At 54.1% G+C, this 17,514-nt stretch overlaps 1 protein-coding gene across 1 annotated transcript in view; it reads right to left on the minus strand.

Annotated features, from left to right (window-relative positions):
* Positions 1-16,956, minus strand: part of LOC144737973 (uncharacterized) — a 23,223-nt gene extending 6,267 nt beyond the window's left edge. The window contains exons 1-4 of the mRNA XM_078620888.1: positions 16,458-16,956; positions 13,972-14,088; positions 6,704-8,590; positions 827-1,043 (exon numbers count right to left, since the gene is read on the minus strand). Of these exons, the coding sequence (XP_078477014.1) occupies positions 827-1,043; positions 6,704-8,171 (1,685 nt within the window). The 5' untranslated portion in view covers positions 8,172-8,590; positions 13,972-14,088; positions 16,458-16,956. The remainder of the gene's footprint in view (positions 1-826; positions 1,044-6,703; positions 8,591-13,971; positions 14,089-16,457) is intronic.
* Between the last annotated feature and the right edge of the window lie 558 nt (positions 16,957-17,514).

The following is a 17,514-nucleotide window of genomic DNA, read 5'->3' on the forward strand; positions in this document are numbered from 1 at the left end:
ACCACCACCACCGCCACCACCACCGCCACCACCACCATGGCCACCGCCACCACCACGGCCACCACCACCACCGCCACCACCGCCACCACCACCACCGCCACCACCACCGCCACCACCACCACCACCACCGCCACCACCGCCACGGCCACCACCACCGCCACCGCCACCACCACGGCCCCCCAGAGTGTGACAGCAGCGATCATCCGAACCGAATCCTGGCCCTCCCCTAGGTCGACTTAGCCTGAACATTTAAAGACCCGAAACGGAGTGCAATAGACATCGGCACTGGGGAGACAAAGACGGCCGTGTGGGCGGGGTTCTGGCCACACCACCACCATTCATAGGCCCTGCTGCTGCTGCTGCTACTCACCAACAGCACTTACCCGAACAGACTGCGTGGGCTACATGGGAGACCTTTGTCTGTGTGCGAGTAGCTACCATCATCACCACCACCACCAGCATGGCCAATACTGACATCACCAGCACCACCCTCACCACTAACAGTTTACCCACCCACCCACCCACTCACCCACCCACCCACCCACTCAACCACCCACCCACTCACTCACCCACCCACTCACTCACCCACCCACTCAACCACCCACCCACTCACCCACTCACCCACCCACTCACCCACCCACCCACTCACCCACCCACCCACTCACCCACCCACCCACTCACCCACTCACCCACCCACCCACTCACCCACCCACCCACCCACTCACCCACTCACCCACTCACCCACTCACCCACCCACCCACCCACTCAACCACCCACCCACTCAACCACCCACCCACCCACTCACCCACCCACCACCCTGACCCACCTCCTGCGGTATTCCTCCCTCTCGCGCCGCGTCATGGCCAGCACGTTGTAGAGGGCGCGCAGCTCGGGGGTGATCGTGTCGGCCTGGGTCGCCATGGCCTGGGTGGTGGGGCGAACCCGGGGCCCGGGGTGCGGGGCGCTGGAGGGCAGCCCGAAGGGGAATCCTGAGCCTGGGGGGGGGCAGCCGCCCTCCCATGATGCATTGCTGCCCGGAGAGCCTGTGGGGGGGGGGGGGGTGTCGTGGTGGTCAGTCTGGAGCCTTGTCCGTCTTGCTCACTCACCCATCAACTCGCTCGCTCGCTCACCGACTCACTCGCTCGCTCACCGACTCACTCGATCGCCCACTCCCCGACTCACTCGCTTGCCCACCCATTCACTCGCTCGCTCACCGACTCACTCGATCGCTCACCCATCCACTCGCTCACTCACCCATCCACTCGCTCACTCACCCATCCACTGACTCACTCAACCACCCACTCACTTGCTCACTCAATCCACTCACTCACCTGCTCACCGCCATAATTATCCATCAATACTTCCACCCCCACCTCAAATATCCCAACCACCACCATCACACCTATGACGATCATCACCATCATCACGATTAGCTTATCACCATCATTACAACCACCATCACTACCATTAGCATAATCATTACCACCACCACCATCATCCTCATGACTATGACCATCATCATCATCATCCTCATAACTATCACTAGCATCATGACCACCACCATCATCCTCATGACGATCACCATCACCACCACCACCAACGTCTTGAGGAAGTAACCAAGTCGAGAGATGCCGCGTGGTGGTTCAGAAGGAAGAGGGTTTCTTCAGAGGATGTCGTGCAACTCACGTCTGCCCTCTGGGACATCCGCAAAGAACCGTGGACAAAAGGCTGGGCTCTGGTCATCCACCGGCTGATCTCATTCGTGATGCTCACCATCTCGCCAATAGCCGAGATCTTCTAAACGGTTCAAACCTTCGCTTCTCCAAAGCTGATCGCGTTCGTAAACCCTCTCCGCCGGGCCCCACCAAATCACAACGCGAACCGTCGGCTACCCACCCGCAGGGGATGGCGAGCGGCTCCAGACGGACTCAAAGCCAAGGCCACCGCAGGGAGCTACACGGCCTAGAGCAGCGGACACCAGTCCCTGGTTGGCACCAGGGAGGCACCAGGGAGCGCTTTCGTGGAAGACAATTTCTTTCATGGACCGGGGGGTGGGTGGGGGTTCATCATTGGGCGGTTTCCCTCTTTTCAAAGAATCCATCCAGCGACGTTTGCTTTTGACTCATTCTGGCTACTCGGGGTTAGTTAGCAGCTTGTGGGCTGACCAACAGAGGGCGGGAAAGAGGCGCGGACGGAAGTGGTCAACAATAAAACAATGGCGGCAGGCCACGCGGCAGACTCAGCTCTCATCTCCTGCCGTGAGGCCCGTTCTTATCAGGAGCGGTAGCAGTCCAGGGGTTGGGGACCCCCCCGACCTAAAGAATCCCACTTCTCTCGGCCCTTCGCTCGCCTCCCCGTTCATTGCGAGGGCTGCCGGGCTCTTGAGGATCTTCGTAAAAACCAATCTTCGGTTTTACAAAGATGTTTTGTTCGCGACGCACGAACAGTCCCCGGGGGGGGGGCGGGGGGTTGGGGTAGAGCCGACGTCACGGAGTTGCTCCCGTGAGTCGTGCCCGACGAACTGGGACACGCGGCAGGCGCTCGCGGGCGTCAACGCGAGCGGAGCGGCGGTTGCGGTTGAATAACGCGGAGCGATGAGGCGTGGGGAGGTCGTGGGGCGTGGGGCGTGGGGCGTGGGGCGTGGGGCGTGGGACGTGGGGCGGCCTCACGCCTGCCCGGGTCGAGCCTCACTTTGGCATCAAGGTGGATGGAATTCACCGCGGTTTTTGCGGGAGGTGAAACATTTTTTGTTCGGCTTCTGACATGCGGGAAACTCGGGTTGCGAAATCGTTCCGGATGGGACCCCCCCCCTCCCTCCCCTCGCCCGGGCACCGTCTCTGCCCCCCCCGCCTCACCTCGCCCGTCTCTGTGCCGCTCCAAAATCGACGCGTTTGGTCGCCGCCCACAGCGCGACGTGCGGCACATCGCTGGCCTGGCACGGCGCGGCCTCTTTGCCGTGAGCTGCAGAGTTTGCTGGTGTAGACGACGCTACTCGGGTGTAGGAGCTGCAAGTTGTGCTGTCCAGGTTGTTTTGGGGGGGGGGGGGGGGGTTAGATAACTAAATGCTGTGTCGTTAAACCCGCCACCACCCGACGCAGCCAACTGGTAAGGGGTCTGTCGCGTAAACAGAACGTGCCAATTCGTTACTAGTACAGCACTAGTGTGTAGTGTAGTGTGTATAGTGTAGTGTATAGTGTAGTGTAGAGTGTAGTGTTGTGTATAGTGTAGTGTGTAGTGTATAGTGTAGTGTATAGTGTAGTGTATAGTGTATAGTGTAGTGTATAGTGTAGTGTATAGTGTAGTGTATAGTGTAGTGTAGTATAGTGTAGTGTAGTATAGTGTAGTGTATAGTGTAGTAGTGTGTAGTGCAGTGTATAGTGTAGTTTGCATTTTGACTGCTTGTGTTGTGGTTATTGCAAACATGATGCCTTGTATAAAGGTGTCAGTTTTTTGTACCAGTTGAAAGGGTAAAAACCTGTCACTATACGCCGACATTCTTTTCACAGACGCTCGAAAAAGCGACGCTTCGTGGAGAGTTGCCGAGGGCTACCACGCCGCCGTGGTCGGATTGCTGCGACCGCGGCGATGAATCACCTCGCCGCCTCAACAATCGTCACCCTGAAAAGCAGTTCCGCTCTCACGTTTGCTCTGGACGCCCCCGTAAGAGACCCCATGGCGTTCTCTGGATCTTTCGCGAAAGTCGCGGAGATAGGTTCAAAATGGATTAAAATAAACAAAAAAAAACACGACTTCTTTTTTATTCTTAGGTTTTTTCGGTAAAGTCACGTAGGTAAAAAATTAAAATTAATAAAAGTAAAATAAAAATAATGCCTCTGAAACACCGTGATTTTATTTTTAATTTTTTATTTTTCTTTTACTTTTATTAATTTTAATTTTTTACCTACGTGACTTTACAGAAAAAAACCTAAGAATATGAATCCTTGCAGTCACGAAAGCTTCAAATCTAGAACGACTTCTTGTTTTCTTTTCCCCACCTGAAGAGGGTTGCTTGCGTTGCGATCGAAACGTCGTGGGTTTTTAGTTTGTTTTCATTAATTTTGAACCTATCTACGCGACTTTGCCAAAAGACCCAAAGAAGATGAATTCTTGCATTCATAATAACATGAATTCCCGTGGGTTACGGCCTCATTGCAAGCAAGCCAAGCTCACCCAGACATCCCTCCAGGCAGGCCGCGTCCATTCACCACATTGACGAGCGGCAGGATTGTTGCCGGGAATGTTGACAACACGGGGGAGACAGGTCACGGCCGGGGAGTTCTTGACTCCCTCTCTGTCTCTCGGTCTCTCCGGTGAAAGTTCTCGCAGAGCGAACGAGTTTGGGCGAACGGCTCTTCCAGCGGGTGGCGTCCCTCGCGTTTGGAATGAAGTCGCGACGAGACGCGATCTCCGCTGGCGCTGCCTACACGAAGCGGCGTGGACGCGGCTTGCCTCCCAGCGTGCCTCCACTCACCTCTCTCGCCTCTCTTTCTCTCTCGCCCCGTCTAACGATGCTGCTGCCACTATGAGACATCTCCTTTACCAGTGGCAAAATATAGTGGTAGGTTTCTAACCTTTCAACTGGTACAAAACTGACACCTTTATACAAGGCATCATGTTTGCAATAACCACAACACAAGCAGTCAAAATGCAAACAAAAAGAAAGAACTCTGATGATGATAATGATATGCACTGTCCTTGAAGTTGATTGGTCCACACCCGAGACAGCTTTCCTTAGAGCCTAGTCTCCATTGGTGTTGGACCAGATGACACCAAAAGGCGCACAACTCAAAGACAGCGCACCATCAGAGTATTGAGAGCTCGGGGTGAAGCATTTACACTATGAGACATCTCCTTTACCAGTGGCAAAATATAGTGATAGGTTTTTACCCTTTCAACTGGTACAAAAACTGACACCTTTATACAAGGCATCATGTTTACAATAAACACAACACAAGCAGTCAAAATGCAAACAAAAGTTGTTTCAGTTGTTTGTTTTCTTTTTGTTTGCATTTTGACTGCTTGTGTTGTGGTTATTGCAAACATGATGCCTTGTATAAAGGTGTCAGTTTTTGTACCAGTTGAAAGGGTAAAAACCTGTTACTAGATGTTGCTGCTGTTTTGCTCGGGGCAATGTCCTCGTTGGCGATGGCGCAACCGGATTGCGCTTTTATTTAGACGTGATCTTTAAAAATGGGAGCCATGCTCTACAAATGGTGCGTTTCACCACCGCCATTTTGTTTGCCAAATCTTTTGATTCCTTATTTGGCAAAAAGTGTTTTAGTTATTCATTTGTATTATATTTTGATTTTTCTTTGACGTGCTGCGTCTGTCACGGAAGCGTTGATGTTGTTGATGATGATGACAGCGGACTCGAGAGATTCTTAGCTCGCAGGGTACTCAAAATAAACTGAACCACCACCACCGTCATCATCGTTATCCCTCTATCACTGCCATCACCACCACCATCATCATCATCACTCCGACTATCACCACCATCACTACCACCATCATCATCACTATGACTATCACCACCACCATCATCACTACCATCACCATCCCTCTATCACCACCACCACCATCATCACTATGACTATCACCATCACCACCACCACCATCATCACTATGACCATCACCATCATCACTATGACCATCACCATCACCACCACCATCATCACTATGACTATCACCATCACCACCATCATCACTATGACTATCACCACCACCATCATCACTATGACTATCACCACCACCATCATCATTATCCCTATGACTATCACCACCACCACCATCATCCCTAGGTTTTTTTGGATTAGATCGCGCAAATATAATAATGTGTCATTCAAACCCGCCAACACCCGACACAGCCAACTAGTAAGGGTTGTCACGTAAACAGAACGTGGCATCTCGTCACGAGCACAGCACGAACCGGTTGTGTGTTGGAGAGCCAAGCCACAACATTTGGCTCCCCAACACCCAACCGGTGTGATGTACTTGTCGGGCTTAAACGACACAACACTTAAACATTTACGCGATTTAACCCGAAAGAAAAAACCTCTATTGTGAATGATATTGGTCGCGAAAGCCTGCTACGTCTTAAACATTACCACCATCACCACCATCACCACCAATAACTATCAACTACCATCACCATCATCCCTATGACCATCACTAACATCATCACCATCATCGCTATGACCATCACCACCATCATCACCATCATCGCTATGACCATCACCACCATCATCACCATCATCGCTATGACCATCACCAGCACCATCACCATCATCCCTATGACCATCACCAGCACCATCACCATCATCGCTATGACCATCACCACCATCATCACCATCATCGCTATGACCATCACCACCATCATCACCATCATCGCTATGACCATCACCAGCACCATCACCATCATCCCTATGACCATCACCACCATCATCACCATCATAATCCCTATGACCATCACCACCATCACCATCATCCCTATGACCATCACCAGCACCATCACCATCATCGCTATGACCATCACCAACATCATCACCATCATCCCTATGACCATCACCAGCACCATCACCATCATCCCTATGACCATCACCAGCACCATCACCATCATCCCTATGACCATCACCACCATCATCACCATCATCCTATGACCATCACCACCACCGCAGCCACGACGACCACCACGACCACCACTCACCGGGATGCCCGAGATATCCGCACCCATCTTCAAATCCCTCCATCGCTGCCCAGTCTCCTCCACCTCCTCCTCCGTCTTCCTCCGACCCTTCGTATCCTTCCCTGCCGACCACCCAGCCTCCCCCTCCAGCGGCCCCGCAGCGCGAGCAGGTCGCCTCCCGCAGGACCCGCAGCTGCGTCTCCAGCGCCCGGTTGCGGCGCTCCAGCTCGTGCACCTTCACCAGGAAGCATCGGAAGCGGATGTTGAGCACCTTCATGTGGTGGAGGTCCGTGCTGAGCTCGCGCCCGAACACCATGCCGGGCCCCGCGCGTCCACCGCCCCCTCCTCCCCCTCCGCCGATGACGACGGCGCCTCCTCCGCCGCCAAATCTACCGCCGGCAAATCCGCCGCCGCCGCCGTAGAGGCTGCCCAGCCTGGCGGCCACGGCGGCCGCCACGGCGTTGGATCTGGCGCGTCCCGGGCTCGTGGTCGACGCCGCCGCCGCCGCTCCTCCGCAAGTCGCCCCCGGACTCGACCTGGGGCCGGCGCTCAGGTCCAGCCCGGGGCTCGCGGAGCCCAGGCCGGGACTCGCCCTCACAGGTCCAGGACTCGATATTGGGCTGGTTCTGAACAGCGCGGGACTCGGCACCGGGCTGGTTCTGAACAGCGCGGGACTGGGTACGGGACTGGTGCTGAATAGACCGGGACTGGGTACGGGACCTGATCTGAGTCCAGGACTCGGCACGGGGCTGGTGCTGAACAGTCCAGGACTGGGCACAGGACTGGTGCTGAACAGCGCAGGACTTGGTACAGGACTCGATCTGAGTCCGGGACTGGGTACTGGACTGGTTCTGAACAGTCCGGGACTGGGTCTGAGTCCGGGACTGGGTCGGGGTCTCAGGAACGACCCTGGAACGGGACTGAGACCCGGAGCCTGCTCCACTAGGCCCGGACTCAAGTTCCCAAGCTGCCCCAAGCCTCCTCCTCCACCTCCTCCTCCGTCTCTCTCCCCGTAGCAGCGGGCGAGGCGATGGCCGCCGCCGTACGGGCTGCCCGGCGTCTCTCTGTCGGGAGCGGCCGCCCCCGCCCTGCCCAGGGGAAGCGAACTCCCAAGGCCGGACATGGAGGAGGAGTAGGAGGAGGTGGTGGAGGAGGAGAAGGAGGGGGAGGAGGAGGAGGGGAACGAGGAGGGGGAGAAGGGGCTGAGAGGAGGCCCCAATCCGGCCCGGCCCGGGCTGGGCGGTCTGTAGGCCTGCATCAGCGCGGCTCTGCTGCTGCTGCCGCTGCTGCCGCTGGAGTACGGCGACTGCGGCGGTGACGGCTGCGGCGTCGTGGGGCAGCGGACGAGGTGGTTCCCGCGGTGCGGCGAGGTCAGCGCCGCCGCCGCCAGAGAGCCGGGGGGGGGCGTGCGGGAGCCAAGGCCGCCCGCGCCGGGAGTCCAAGTCGGGTCCGGGCTGCAACCGCCATCGTGGCTCCGCAGGACGTTCATTGTGTCGCCAACGGAGCCGGGACGCCGCCTCGCCTCCACGTCCGCGTGTGGACGTGTGCAGAGGAGTTAATGGCTGGCCCTACGTAAGATGGCCAACCGCTGAGCAAAAGACCCTATCAAGATGGCTGATTGCAGTACAGTAGTCTGTTAGTGGAAGTCTTCACCCCTACCAAGATGGCTGAGAGGTACAGTAGTCTGTTGGTGGAAGTCTTCCCCCTACCAAGATGGCTGAGAGTTACAGTAGTCTGTTGGTGGAAGTCTTCCCTCTACCAAGATGGCTGAGAGGTACAGTAGTCTGTTGGTGGAAGTCTTCCCCCTACCAAGATGGCTGATAGCAGTAGTCTGGCGTCTTCCCGAGGTAAGATGGCTGCTTGCCGTCTGCGACACTGTACTTGGCACTGTACGAGCAACGTCGTTCCCTGCAAAAGATGGCGGGAAAACGCAAACACCGTCGTGGAATTAGTAGCAGCTCTCCCGTACCAAGATGGCTGTCAGTGTGAGTGTCTGTGTGGGGAGCGGTGGCACAGTGGTTAGCGCGCTGCGCTGCAAACCCGGGAGAGACCCGAGTTCGATTCCCGCTCAGGTCCACGACCACGAGGGTGACACCAGCACCCATCTCGACAACCGGTCCAGGGGCGGGTCTCCTCCCCTAGGTCGACTCAGCCTCAAATGAGTACGGTACCTGGTGCCGTGGTGTGTAGTCAACATCGCCACTAGAGGAGACAAAGGTGGCCGGGAAGGGCGCGGTACTGGTCACCCACCCCCAGTGGGTGAGTGAATGGATGAGTGAGTGAATTCATGAGTGGGTGAGTGAATGGATGAGTGAGTGAATGGGTGAGTAGATCAGTGGGTGAGTGAATGGATGAGTGGGTGAGTGAATGAGAAGATCAGTGGATGAGTGCATGAGTGGGTGAGTGAATGGATGAAGTGAGTGAATTCATGAGTGGGTGAGTGAATGGATGAGTGAGTGAATGGGTGAGTAGATCAGTGGGTGAGTGAATGGATGAGTGGGTGAGTGAATGAGAAGATCAGTGGATGAGTGCATGAGTGGGTGAGTGAATGGATGAAGTGAGTGAATTCATGAGTGGGTGAGTGAATGGATGAGTGAGTGAATGGGTGAGTAGATCAGTGGGTGAGTGAATGGATGAGTGGGTGAGTGAATGAGAAGAGCAGTGGATGAGTGCATGAGTGGGTGAGTGAATGGATGAGTGAGTGAATTCATGAGTGGGTGAGTGAATGGATGAGTGAGTGAATGGGTGAGTAGATCAGTGGGTGAGTGAATGGATGAGTGGGTGAGTGAATGAGAAGATCAGTGGATGAGTGCATGAGTGGGTGAGTGAATGGATGAAGTGAGTGAATTCATGAGTGGGTGAGTGAATGGATGAGTGAGTGAATGGGTGAGTAGATCAGTGGGTGAGTGAATGGATGAGTGGGTGAGTGAATGAGAAGAGCAGTGGATGAGTGCATGAGTGGGTGAGTGAATGGATGAGTGAGTGAATTCATGAGTGGGTGAGTGAATGGATGAGTGAGTGAATGGGTGAGTAGATCAGTGGGTGAGTGAATGGATGAGTGGGTGAGTGAATGAGAAGATCAGTGGATGAGTGCATGAGTGGGTGAGTGAATGGATGAAGTGAGTGAATTCATGAGTGGGTGAGTGAATGGATGAGTGAGTGAATGGGTGAGTAGATCAGTGGGTGAGTGAATGGATGAGTGGGTGAGTGAATGAGAAGATCAGTGGATGAGTGCATGAGTGGGTGAGTGAATGGATGAGTGAGTGAATTCATGAGTGGGTGAGTGAATGGATGAGTGAGTGAATGGGTGAGTAGATCAGTCGGTGAGTGAATGGATGAGTGGGTGAGTGAATGAGAAGATCAGTGGATGAGTGCATGAGTGGGTGAGTGAATGGATGAAGTGAGTGAATTCATGAGTGGGTGAGTGAATGGATGAGTGAGTGAATGGGTGAGTAGATCAGTGGGTGAGTGAATGGATGAGTGGGTGAGTGAATGAGAAGATCAGTGGATGAGTGCATGAGTGGGTGAGTGAATGGATGAAGTGAGTGAATTCATGAGTGGGTGAGTGAATGGATGAGTGAGTGAATGGGTGAGTAGATCAGTGGGTGAGTGAATGGATGAGTGGGTGAGTGAATGAGAAGATCAGTGGATGAGTGCATGAGTGGGTGAGTGAATGGATGAGTGAGTGAATTCATGAGTGGGTGAGTGAATGGATGAGTGAGTGAATGGGTGAGTAGATCAGTCGGTGAGTGAATGGATGAGTGGGTGAGTGAATGAGAAGATCAGTGGATGAGTGCATGAGTGGGTGAGTGAATGGATGAGTGAGTGAATTCATGAGTGGGTGAGTGAATGGATGAGTGAGTGAATGGGTGAGTAGATCAGTCGGTGAGTGAATGGATGAGTGAGTGAATGGGTGAGTAGATCAGTGGATGAGTGCATGAGTGGGTGAGTTCAGGGACCGCAGAGTTTTTGACCACCACAACTAAAAAAGATATAATTAATCAGCCGTCCATACAAAACGTGAATTGCTTTCAAAGAGCCAATTAATTGATTAATTGATCCGGGCATGCATCGTCACTGCATCTGAGCACGTGTGCTAAACGTGGAATCGATTGGACGACAAGGAGCGGACGAGATTCCGACGACACGATTTGACGATTTGACCACGACACACACACAGGGCTCAAGTGAAGTGTGAAACCAGCGCTGCGTTTTGTTTAAATCTGTTTCTATGTTTTCTAATGTACCATTCGAGGCCCACTCAGCTACGTCGCTCTTGTTTGCAGGAGCGACCTGGAAACAAGTGACGGCTCTACGAAGTAGTCGACATCGTCATCATCCTCAGGAAATGTAAATCATCCAGACACCCAAAACGCGCGGCGGTGACCTCGATTCAAGGTGCGCTGGTGGGAAAACCACGTGGGGAGCACCCCGGCTGGCCGGGCCGGCGGAGAGTCCAAGTTGATGTACTAGGTGTAGCCCTGTGAGCCATTCGGCTCTTGAATCGGGTGCAACCGCACCTGATGAGTTAATGATGACGTCACCCTGCTGCTGCTGCTGCTCTATATAAGAACGGGAGACACAGCAGAGCCTCACCATTCTGGCGAATTGCCCGATGATGCTGGATGCAACTACCAGCGAAACGTCGTGCTACTCAAATTGTAAATGTTGTGGTTTCACGCTTCAACACACCGGTGGGCTAAAGCAGTGAACTATTTGTCTTTTGTCAACGTGACACTTTTTTACTGATTGGTCGTGTCGGGTGGTGGAGGGTTTATAAATAACGCGATCTAAACCCAAAAACGTTGATTATGAAAAAACAAAAACATGAACCAGAAAACATCTTAAAGTGAATAAGTGACTGAGTGCAAACAAAAAATCCAAGAAAAGACAGAAAAATATTGCAAAAAAAACACCGCACACCAACGCAACATCCCAGTGGGATGCAAGTCAAACAACAACAACAACAACAACCACAAGACAACTTTGGAACCTCATTTGCCAGTAAAAAATATGATAATTGTTTTTTTACCATTCTATTTGGCAACAAAACTGACACCTTTTTTACGAGGAGTCATGTTTGCATAGACCACAATACCTGCAGTCGTAATGCAAACAAAAACATAACTCTGATAATGTATGCACTGTCCTTGAAGTTGATTGGTCCACACCCGAGACAGCTTTCCTTAGTCTCACATGGGTTGGACCAGATGACTAACTCTGTACTACAACAACACAAACATGGCCAAACCAAAACACTTTTCGAAATCACCAAAATAAAGCCACGAAAGCAATGAAACAGTGGTGATCATAGGAACTGTGACGGAATTTTCACGAGAGAGACGTGAGGCTCTGGACCAAACGCGACCTCCTGCGTAGCGGCGAAGGGGTCAACATCTTGAGCGGCCGAACAAACAGCTTCCAGATTTAGAGCGGAGCGGTAAAAATAGTGAAGATCCCCCGTGTAGCCTCTAGCAGGCTGCAGGGGCAAGTGCGGTCAGTAGCAACTGCACACAGACAAAGATCCCCCGTGTAGCCTCCGACTGGCTGTAGGGGCAAGTGCGGTCAGTAGCAACTGCACACAGACAAAGATCCCCCGTGTAGCCTCCGACTGGCTGTAGGGGCAAGTGCGGTCAGTAGCAACTGCACACAGACAAAGATGCCCCGTGTAGCCTCTAGCAGGCTGCAGGGGCAAGTGCTGTCAGTAGCAACTGCACACAGACAAAGATGCCCCGTGTAGCCTCTAGCAGGCTGTAGGGGCAAGTGCTGTCAGTAGCGAGTAGCAGCACCTATGGAGGCTACCGGCACTGTGGCTACACACAGAGGGGGTGGGTGCCCACCACCACCACGCCCGGCCGCCTTTGTCTCCCCAGTGCTAGCGATGTTCACTACACAACCACCACCACTGCACCAGCTACTCATCTGAGGCCGAGGCGACCTATGGGAGGCCCAGAACTGGATCAGATAATCGTCGCTGGTGGTGTTGGTGGCCATGGGCAGGAATCGAACTCGGGTGGCCGGGTTCGTAGCGCAGCGTAGTGCTACGAGCTACACTACCGACACACACACACAGACACACACACAGACACACACACAGAGACACACACAGAGACAAACACACACAGACACACACACAGAGACACACACAGACACACACACAGACACACACACAGACACACACACAGACACACACACAGACACACACACAGAGACACACACAGACACACACACACAGACACACACACAGAGACAAACACACAGACACACACACAGACACACGCATAGAGACAAACACACAGACACACACACAGACACACACACAGAGACAAACACACAGACACACACACAGAGACAAACACACAGAGACACACACACATAGACACACACACAGACACACACATAGAGACAAACACACAGAGACACACACAGACACGCACACACAGACACGCGCACACACAGACACACGCACACACAGACACACGCACAGACACACGCACACACAGAGACACACACACAGACACACACAGAGACACACACACAGACACACGAGCAGACACATGCACACACAGAGACACACACACAGAGACACACACACACAGACACACAGACACACGCACAGACACAAAGACAAATGTACTCACTCACACACTCACGCGCGTTTGAGTGTCAGCCACGGGGAGAAGGAGTGAGTGTGTTTGTGAGTGGGTGAGTGGGTGAGCGGGTGGGCGGGTGGGCGAGTGGGTGAGTGGGTGAGCGAGTGGGTGAGCGAGTGGGTGAGCGAGTGGGTGGGCGAGTGGGTGAGCGAGTGGGTGAGCGAGTGGGTGAGCGAGTGGGTGGGCGAGTGGGTGAGCGAGTGGGTGAGCGAGTGGGTGAGCGAGTGGGTGGGCGAGTGGGTGGGCGAGTGGGTGGGCGAGTGGGTGAGCGAGTGGGTGAGCGAGTGGGTGAGCGAGTGGGTGAGCGAGTGGGTGGGCGAGTGGGTGGGCGAGTGGGTGAGCGAGTGGGTGAGCGAGTGGGTGGGCGAGTGGGTGAGCGAGTGGGTGAGCGAGTGGGTGGGCGAGTGGGTGAGCGAGTGGGTGAGCGAGTGGGTGAGCGAGTGGGTGGGCGAGTGGGTGGGCGAGTGGGTGGGCGAGTGGGTGAGCGAGTGGGTGAGCGAGTGGGTGAGCGAGTGGGTGGGCGAGTGGGTGGGCGAGTGGGTGGGCGAGTGGGTGGGCGAGTGGGTGAGCGAGTGGGTGAACGAGTGGGTGAGCGAGTGGGTGGGTGAGCGAGTGGGTGCTCTATCCGATGCTCACCATCGGCTCCTGTTGATTCCCGATCTCCGCTCCGGGCTTTTTTTTCCCTCCTGTGGGGTTCCCGGATGTCCTCGCTCCCTTCCCTCTGCTGGTTCTCTGCCTCCTCCTCCCCACGCTCTGCATGGACGAGGTCGCACGTCCACCAGTTACACCGTGAGGTCAAAGGTGGACAATCACAGAGACCCACAGACTCACCACACAGAGACCCACACACTCACCACACAGAGACCCACAGACTCACCACACAGAGACCCACAGACGCACCACAGAGAGACCCACAGACTCACCACACAGAGACCCACAGACTCACCACACAGAGACCCACAGACTCACCACACAGAGACCCACAGACTCACCACACAGAGACCCACAGACTCACCACACAGAGACCCACACACTCACCACACAGAGACCCACCGACTCACCACACAGAGACCCATAGACTCACCACACAGAGACCCACAGACTCACCACACAGAGACCCACAGACTCACCACACAGAGACCCACAGACTCACCACACAGAGACCCACAGACTCACCACACAGATACCCACAGACTCACCACACAGAGACCCACAGACTCACCACACAGAGACCCACAGACTCACCACACAGAGACCCACAGACTCACCACACAGAGACCCACAGACTCACCACACAGAGATCCACAGACTCACCACACAGAGATCCACAGACTCACCACACAGAGACCCACAGACTCACCACACAGAGACCCACAGACTCACCACACAGAGATCCACAGACTCACCACACAGAGACCCACAGACTCACCACACAGAGACCCATAGACTCACCACACAGAGACCCACAGACTCACCACACAGAGACCCACAGACTCACCACACAGAGACCCACAGACTCACCACACAGAGACCCACAGACTCACCACACAGAGACCCATAGACTCACCACACAGAGACCCATAGACTCACCACACAGAGACGCATAGACTCATCACACAGAGACCCAGACTCATCCCTATAGAATGCGCCTATATTCTTATCAATAGTATCATATTAAGCAACGGACGGCATCCATACTTAACTAGTGTATGATATGTGAGAGTGTCCATTTAACAGATACAGTAGATCATTATATAGAAAAATACAATGCATTGATTGTATGCTTATTCATTGTATCATTTGTACAACCTTGACGGCTTGTATACTTATCGAGTGTATGCTATGTGAGAGTAATACAAATGACATCATAAACATCACCATCATCACCACCACCACCATAATAATCACCACCATCACAATCACCATAATCACCATAATCACCACCATAATCACCACCATCACCATCATTATCATCATCATCACCATCATCATCAGCACCACCATCATCATCACCACCACCATCATCACCATCATCATCAGCACCACCATCATCATCATCACCACCATCATCACCACCATCATCATCATCAGCACCACCATCATCATCATCATCAGCACCACCATCATCATCATCACCACCACGATCACCACCATCATCACCATCACCACCATCATCATCACCATCATCACAATCACCACCACCATCACCACCACCATCACCATGTTCAGTACAGTACTCACCACTCACCATCCAACACTAGCACCACAGACAAAGCTCCCCAGTATAGCCTCTAGCAGGCTATAGGGGCAAGTGCTGTCAGTAGCAATTACACACAGACAAAGCTCCCCCAGGTAGCCTCTAGCAGGCTGTAGGGGCAAGTGCTGTCAGTAGCGAGTAGCAGCACCTATGGAGGCTACCGGCACTGTGGCACACACAGAGGGGGTGGGTGGCCAGCACCACGCCCGGCCGCCTTTGTCTCCCCAGTGCTAGCGATGTTTACTACACCACCACCGTTGCACCAGGTACTCGTTTGCTACTGAGTCGACCTAGGGGAGGCCCAGAACCGGTTCAGATAATCGTCACTGGCGGTGTTGGCCGTGAGCGGGAATCGAACTCGGGTCGCCGGGTTCGTAGCGCAGCGTGGCGCTAACCGCTGCACCACCGCTCCCCACTCACATCACCATCAGCACACAGTAAATACTCACCATCACTACCACTACCGTCACCACCAACACCACCACTATCACTACCATCACCATCATTACCATCAGCACCACCATCACCATCAGCACCACCACCACTACCAGCACCATCATTACCATCACCACCACCATCACCACCAGCACCAGCACCACCAGCACCACCATCAGCACCACTACCACTACCAGCACCACCATCACTACCACCATCACTACCAGCACCACCACCATCAGCACCATCACCATCACCACCACCATCACCACTACCAGCACCACTACCACCATCACTACCAGCACCACCACCATCAGCACCATCACCAACACCACTACCAGCACCATCACCACCACCATCACCACTACCAGCACCACTACCAGCACCACCACCACCATCAGCACCATCACCACCACAGCGAGGCATTTACCGGTTTCTGAAGCACGGCGTCTTTTGCTGAGTGCAAGGCCTCTCCCCGTGTCTCTCTCTCCCCGTGTATCTCTCTCCCCGTGTGTCTCTCTCCCCGTGTCTCTCTCTCCCCGTGTCTCTCTCTCCCCGTGTCTCTCTCTCCCCGTATCTCTCTCTCCCCGTCTCTCTCTCCCCGTGTCTCTCTCTCCCCGTGTCTCTCTCTCCCCGTGTGTCTCTCCCCGTGTCTCTCTCCCCGTGTCTCTCCCCGTGTCTCCCTCTCCCCGTGTCTGTCTCTCCCCGTGTCTCTCTCCCCGTGTCTCCCTCTCCCCGTGTCTCCCTCTCCCCGTGTCTCTCTCTCCCCGTGTCTCTGTCTCTCTCCCCGTCTCTCTGTCTCCGCCTGTCTCCCTCCCTCTCTCTGTGTGAGTGCCCAGGGAGAGACAAAGGGGGCTGTCTGTGGTGACGTCTTCGCTAACTCCGCCCGCTCCGAGACTCGCTCTTCTCGTTATGGAGATTCTCTCAAACTCGAGATTCCTCCCCTCCCCTCTCCCCTCTCTCTCCCCAACATTCCTCGTCTCCAGAGGCCTCTAGCGGCCTCTCGTGGCCACTAGCGGCCTCTAGCGGTCTCTGATAGTAACGGAGAGATGCTGAGAATGAAGGGGGCGAGAGGCGTTCTCGTGATCACATTCATGAGTTTTTTTTCAGTTTTCAGGTTCATTTATTTGGTGTAGCCCTGTGAGCCATTCGGCTCTTGAATCGGGTGCAACCGCAACAAACAAAAAACAAAAACATGAACAAGAAAACGTCTAAAGGTGACTATGTGACTAAGTGCAAACAGAAAATCCAAGAAAAGACAGGAAAATATTGCAGACAAAGCACCGTACACCAACGCTGTGTGCAAACATCCCAGTGGGATGCAAGTCAAACACCAACAAGCACAAGACCAGGTAGCTTCCACACAGCGTTACGCAACCGATGAAAAGATATTGCCGCTCAACTGATTCGGAGTGAGACCTCTGCTGTTAAACCGGAGCCGGTCATGAGCACACTGCCCAGGTATGGGATACTCTCCACTCTCTCCA

The sequence above is a fragment of the Lampetra planeri genome, chromosome 76 (assembly GCF_965212315.1).
Source record: "Lampetra planeri chromosome 76, kcLamPlan1.2.h2, whole genome shotgun sequence".
In the NCBI taxonomy this organism is placed as follows: domain Eukaryota; kingdom Metazoa; phylum Chordata; class Hyperoartia; order Petromyzontiformes; family Petromyzontidae; genus Lampetra; species Lampetra planeri.